Below are 6,679 nucleotides of genomic sequence, written 5' to 3' on the forward strand. Positions count from 1 at the left end.
CAGCTGTTTTGCCACAGGGTGTGTGTGTGTGTGTGTTTATAGAACAATATAGAATCATAGAGACTCTGAGGATTATCTAGTCCCACCCTCTGCAATGCAGGAATATGCAGCTCTCCCATATGGGGATTAAACCTGCAACCTTGAGATTATCAGCACCACACTCTAACCTACTGAGCTATATGTTTCTTTAGAGCTGGGACAACATTTATAGGAAGTTCTTTTTTGACCAATCATTGGTCAAAGGTTTCGGATGCAGATGGTTTATGCAGCTTCCTACAAGCTACCCTTCCTGCCAAGCCTTTGTAAGGTAAGTGCCACCCCCTCCTGAAATTTATGGGGAAATTTATTTTCCCCAAGAAAGCAGCACAAAATGCAACCCCACCTCACCCTATTATGATTGAAGGGCATATTTTCAGGAAATTGGGATGGGGAAGAAATTCAGAGGACCAAAACTATTTGATTTTTTCTGGAGTTTTTCTGCCAACTCTTTAACCAAAATTATAATCATCTACTTGGCAGGATGCAGACACCTGTTGAAGTGTTTTCAGCAATATTTCATAGTGGAGAGTGTGGACTCCCAAGAGGATTGTTAGTTTGAGCATAGGTGTTGCAATTCTCTCTGAAATGTAAGGAATCACATATTTCTTAGTCTTCTTTATATATATTTTTTCCATATATAATCATGACATTCTAAAATAATTCTTTCATCTGCTTTTTCTAAAAATCCCAGCAACAATGGAGAATCAGACACAGAGCACTCACTTCATACTCATGGGCTTAACAGACCAACAGGAAGTTCAAATGGTCTTGTTTGTTTTCTTCTTCCTCCTCTATCTAGTAACTGTGCTGGGCAACAGTACTATTGTGTGTGTGGTGGTGACTGAGACCAAACTCCACACACCTATGTATTTCTTCCTCGGTAACCTTTCTTGCTTGGACATTTGCTACTCTACAGTCATCCTTCCCAAGATGCTATCTGGATTCCTGTTGGCTCATCGAAGAATCTCCTTTGTTGGATGCATCACCCAGCTTCATTTCTTCCATTTCCTAGGAAGCAGTGAGGCTCTTCTTCTAGCTGTCATGGCTTATGATCGCTATGTGGCCATATGCAATCCATTGCACTATCCAGTCATTATGTGCAGACGTGTGTGTATTCTACTGGCCGCCACCACTTGGACTATAGGGTTCTTTCATGCCCTGATGCACACAGTTATGACATCCCAACTTCATTTCTGTGGCCCCAATATCATCAAGCATTTCTTTTGTGATATCAAGCCACTACTGAGACTAGCATGCAGTAGCACACAACTCAATCTTAGTCTCCTCAATGTAGTCACGGGCTCAATTGTCATGATCCCTTTCTTCTTGACACTCCTTTCCTACCTCTATATCATCATCTTCCTGTTACTGAAGGTCAAGTCACACAGAGGGAGATGGAAGGCCTTTTCCACCTGCAGCACTCACCTCACAGTTGTAGGTTTGCTCTATGTGCCAGTTTTGTTCAATTACCTCCCTCCAACATCAGGAGACTTACCTCAGAGAGACATGATAGCCACCCTCATGTACAGTGTAGTTACATCTTTCTTAAACCCTTTGATCTATACCCTGAGGAACCAGGATATGAAGTCAGCTCTGAGGAAAAGCCTGGGGAGATTGCTGATCACTGTGAGGATACAGATATTGATGTGAAATCTATTTCTCAGTTTGTAACACTGTCAGCTGAAATAGGATTGAACAATCTGATAAATGATGCAGGCATGTAATGAGAAAATAGGGTTTTGTTTCTGGTATTGAGAAGTGCATGGTGGAGGAAAGAGATAAAGAGAAATACAAGCCCAGACCCTGATCGCATTATCTAGGGCATTCCACTTTACATTTGCCCTTATTACATTAGATGATGAAGACATATCTGGCAACCTAATCCACCATGTATTTTCTTGGGAGTTCTGCCTGTCCAGTGCGTTTCCCTGCACGGAAAACACTGCTTTTCCCTCTGCGCAATCTTCTGGGAAAAACTTCACCTAAGGCAGAGTAGCAGGGTAGCAGTGGTTGCCTTCGCGTGAAAGAAGAAGGAAAAGAGAGTCAAACACTGTACTTCTATTCTACAGCGTTTATGTACAAGCAAAGCAGCAAACTCCATCAGAGCTAGAACACATAAACTAAAATACACAGACATGCCTGACTTTCTTAGAAGTCCCTCCCAGGCACAGGGCATACCAGAGGTTAACCCATTAACCACCATACTCCACATATTTTATTTTATGTATTTTATTTCTTTGTTTATCAAACAATCTGACCTACCTTTGAGTTATGTGGCCCCTCCATAATTTGGGCCCCAAGCTGCTCTGTATATATTGAGTCTCTGTCCCATATTCTCTATAACAGGGGATCCAAAAACGGCTATAAAATTCCAAATTTTGGAAATTTGTAGAGACAGGAGCTCCTGCAAAGTGGCTTAAGCCTGCCAAACTGCACACAAATAAGCCCAGATGTTTTTTTCTTCGGGTATATAGCACTGCCTGGCTGTGGTTTTGTTGTTGTTAAGGCAGAGAAACCTGATTTTTTTTCCAGCAGCAGCAATTGGAAAAGTGTTCTTTTAAAATAATGATAATGAAAATGAAAATAAATCCAGACATGTTTAGTGTTACAGAGGCAACATTCAACATTTGGATAGTCTCACTTCTTGCAAAACATGTGGACTTAAGGAAACAGAAATATAGGGAAACATAGAGTTAGATAGTCAGAAAATTCACAGTGACAAAGAAATAGAAATATTTTTCTGGGGCCCTTGATTTGACTTGTGGAGTTTATTAAGATCATGTTTCAACTGGGGAGAATGCCCCCAAATCATCCAAATTTACCTGGTTGGGAAGCTTCTCTCAGCATTATGATAACAATGGAAAGGTGGAATATACATTCTCTCTCTCTCTCTCTCTCTCTCTCTCACACACACACACACACACACACACACACACACGTGCATTTCCCTTAATTTCCAGGCTTTATTTTCTAGTCTGAACTATTGCTTGATCAACAGACCCTCTAATAAAGTTGCCTGTGAACCACAACAAGTTTCTCCTCTGTTTTTATTCTTCTTCTGAATAATTTAATCAAATATCATCTTGGAACTTTTACTGGAATTGTTTGCAAGAAAAATATTATTTTTGGAAGAGCAATATTTTTCCCAATGTTCTTATTCTGGAGCACCAAAGCAATAATTTCACCCCCCCCTTTGAATTCAGAAAAAATAATTGCATTGTGAATAGTGTTTTGTTGTTTCCTTTTCAACCTGCTGCATAGTGCCTGTTACTTAGATTTGTGGACAATCACAGATATAAACTGGCAGCCCTGAGTAGCCTGACTGATTGGAAACCCCACAGTCTATTGTTCTCTAGCATCATATACCATCTGGATGCATGTTTGGTACATGTCTTTGGGGCGTGCCAGTTTCAGAGCCAAGCTGTCATGTTTATTAATAGGTTAATTTGGCACTTCATTGAGTCACTTTTGAAGGTTAGATACAGGAAGGGAAACAGTTAAGGTTCAGGTAAGAACCTATTATTGGCACCTTTAAAGGTGAAGAGCTGGCCTGACGGTTTGCTCTCTGGGCTACGAGGCCCTGGTGTGGGATGGTTAAGTTCTATACTGCTCTACCCAGTATTTAGAGTAAGTTGGGTCACTTAAAGTCCAGAAGGTTAAAAGGCTGTTTAGTGAAGACAGAGATAAAGAATAAAAATAAAAGCAATTTTCTGGCAATAGTTAAGTAGTTAAGAAGGAGCGAGTGGTTTTGCTGGTTCGCTTGCCTTACTTCTTTCTCATTCTGTATGTTGCAGTCTGCAGTGCCTACTGATGTTCATGAGAATTTTGGTTCTGCAAGCCACCAAGGTGGGAATGGATGGTGATTCCATTGCTGCAAGAATATTATGGAAGTTGTGCAACTAATTCCTTTGTCACTTTTAGAAGCCCTTTCTTAATTAATGTATTCCACATCACTACTACTACCAGTTGAAATGGACTGAGTAATTGGTCTCCAGTGCATATAATAATATGGTGTGGGACTCATGAAGCCACTTCTTATATACATTTTGCCTCAAGGGGCTAATGTGCCCCTGGCCATTACAGCTATAGAGATATAACTACTTTTATTTATAGCACTGTATTGTTAGCTACATTTCAGCAGCATAAGCACTTGGATAGGAGGTACACTATCCTTCAATGCATCTTCAATAGAAATTCAAACAGATCGGTAAGTTTCAAGTACGGACAAATGTTGAGATCAAACATTCAGAAAATATCTCCAAAAAGAGAGAGTAAAAAATGCATCAAAAATAAGAATCTTAAAAATGAGAAAGGTGTAAAAATCCAAATTGATTACTGTGAATTCAAAACCTATAAGGATGTGATTAAATTGGTCCGTTTTGTTTAGTGGGTTAGATCCAGATTTAATCTTGCTTAGTGGAGATCCATTGAAATAAATGGGATTTGAGGTATTTAGCAGTACTACATGGAAAAAGGCATCATGCATATCCCTACTAGAGACTGCAGTGGAGGGCTTATTCACACTTGCTTTCCCTTGACTCTTTCTAGGCATGGACCACACTTTAAAGCTCCATGTCTGAGCAGCTCTTCTTTTTGCTCTGGACCTTTCCCCATGAAAACCTGCTCTTAAAGCTCAATCAGAGCAAATAGCAATCCATGGAAAACTCAAATTGATTGAGCACTAAAGAGCATGTTTTTTTCAGGGAAAGCTCTGGGGCAAAACAATAACACTTACAGACACAGAGTTTTTAGGCACAGACTTGTGTCTGGAAACAGTGGGGTAAAAGTTAAATGTGGATAAGCCCTGACAAGACATTTCAGTTATTTATGTTGTGTCCTTACTAAAATCTACAGGTTTTAACAGGCTACCACTTCTGTGAAAACAGATGAAGAACCAGACAGAAGTGAGCCAGTTTATCTTACTAGGCTTGACAGATCTCCAAGGACTGCAACCTTTTCTCTTTCTACTCTTTTTGATGTTGTACCTCATCAGTCTGCTAGGAAACAGTATCATTTTGTTTGCAGTGCTGACTGAAGCTCACCTCCACACACCCATGTACTTCTTCCTCAGCAATCTTTCATGCCTGGACATTTGCTATGCTACAGTCACTGTGCCCAAGATGCTGGCAGGCTTTATATCTGGACCTCAGTACATTTCCTTCAGTGGATGCCTAACTCAACTCCATTTCTTCCACTTCACTGGAAGCAGTGAAGGTGTCCTTCTGGCAGTTATGGCCTATGACCGCTATGTGGCTATATGCAATCCTTTGCGTTACGTTGTTATTATGAACAAATGCACATGCCTATTGCTTGCAGCAGCTTCTTGGGGCACTGGATTCTGCCATGCACTCATGCACACTGTGATGACCTCCCAGCTGCACTTCTGTGGCCCAAACCTTGTCCAGCACTTCTTTTGTGACATCAAGCCACTGCTGAAGTTAGCTTGCAGTAGCATCCAGCTCAACATCAGCCTTCTCAATACAGTCACTGGCTTAATTGTCATGATCCCATTCATCCTCACACTCTTCTCCTACCTCTATATAATATCTTTTCTCCTTCTGAAGGTCAAGTCAAACAAAGCAAGATGGAAAGCTTTCTCCACATGCACATCCCACCTCACAGTTGTGCATTTGCTCTATGTGCCTGTTTTATTCAACTATTTGCCTTCCTCGGGAGATATACCACTATCGGACATGATATCCACCCTCATGTACAATGTAGGTGTCTCAGTATTAAATCCCCTTATTTATACCCTGAGAAACAAGGAAATGAAATTAGCCATAAGGAAAATACTGGTAGCTTCTTGCTGTCAAAAGGTGAGATGACATGTCTTTCTGTTTGCAGAGGCCGATAGGTGAAATGTGAGAGCAATAGTTCAAATGTGAGGCTGTACTTCAGTGATATAGCATCTTCTTTGGATGCAGGGGGTCTCAGATTCAATCACCAGCATCTTCAGGTAGGGCTGAGAGAGAATCCTACCTGAACAGAGTGGCTATGGATTATAGACTATGATGCCAAGATTTCACTTCTGGTCAGTTCCAGCCAGCATTCAGCATGAATGTGTGCATATATGAAGTTAGGATTCTCTCCACCCTGCAATGCGCATCACATTACACTTTGTTTGGTGGCCTGGCTAGGGGGCAGGGGATTGAGGCGCCCCTCAAGCCATCCCCTGGCCATGTCACACTACCCGGCCAATCAATGCTGGCAGGGTGTATGGCCATGTGTGTTTTAAACCGCAGCACAGTTGGGGCGCTAGGGCCATGCCATGACCCCAAGGGGTACCGCTCTGAGTGGCCCTATTTGATGTCAGTCATAGGGCTTCCCCTTCTAGTGTTTTACCATTAGTTTGACTCTCTGCAGACAGGCGGGAGTCAAGATAGAGTTGGGCTTCATCCAATGCCTAAGCCAAATCACTCACATCTGTAACCAATAAAGATATGACCTGTTTTAGCCCATTAACCTACATACTCGTGTCTGTGTGTTTATTAATCAATAGGTAACTGTGGGGCACAGGGCTTTGGCACACAAAGCATGAGAATTAATCTCAGGGTTCTTGGTTTGAGCCCCATGTAGGGCAAACAATTCCTGCATTGTAGGGGATTGGACTAAATAACCCTTGTGGTGTGGTCCCTTCCAG

The 6,679-nt window shown here is 41.6% G+C and overlaps 2 protein-coding genes across 2 annotated transcripts; both read left to right on the plus strand.

Moving 5' to 3' along the window:
- Positions 1-735: 735 nt before the first annotated feature.
- Positions 736-1,689, plus strand: LOC309354848 (olfactory receptor 12D1-like; the record flags this gene model as incomplete). Its single annotated transcript, XM_081885113.1, has 1 exon — positions 736-1,689. The coding sequence occupies one exon, from the start codon at positions 736-738 to the stop codon at positions 1,687-1,689; it is 954 nt and encodes a 317-aa protein (XP_081741239.1).
- A 3,110-nt stretch (positions 1,690-4,799) lies between these two features.
- Positions 4,800-5,864, plus strand: LOC309354849 (olfactory receptor 12D1-like; the record flags this gene model as incomplete). Its single annotated transcript, XM_081885114.1, has 1 exon — positions 4,800-5,864. The coding sequence occupies exon 1, from the start codon at positions 4,926-4,928 to the stop codon at positions 5,862-5,864; it is 939 nt and encodes a 312-aa protein (XP_081741240.1). The 5' UTR covers positions 4,800-4,925.
- Positions 5,865-6,679: the final 815 nt, after the last annotated feature.

The sequence above is a fragment of the Podarcis melisellensis genome (genome assembly GCF_964234715.1).
Source record: "Podarcis melisellensis genome assembly, chromosome: 13".
In the NCBI taxonomy this organism is placed as follows: domain Eukaryota; kingdom Metazoa; phylum Chordata; class Lepidosauria; order Squamata; family Lacertidae; genus Podarcis; species Podarcis melisellensis.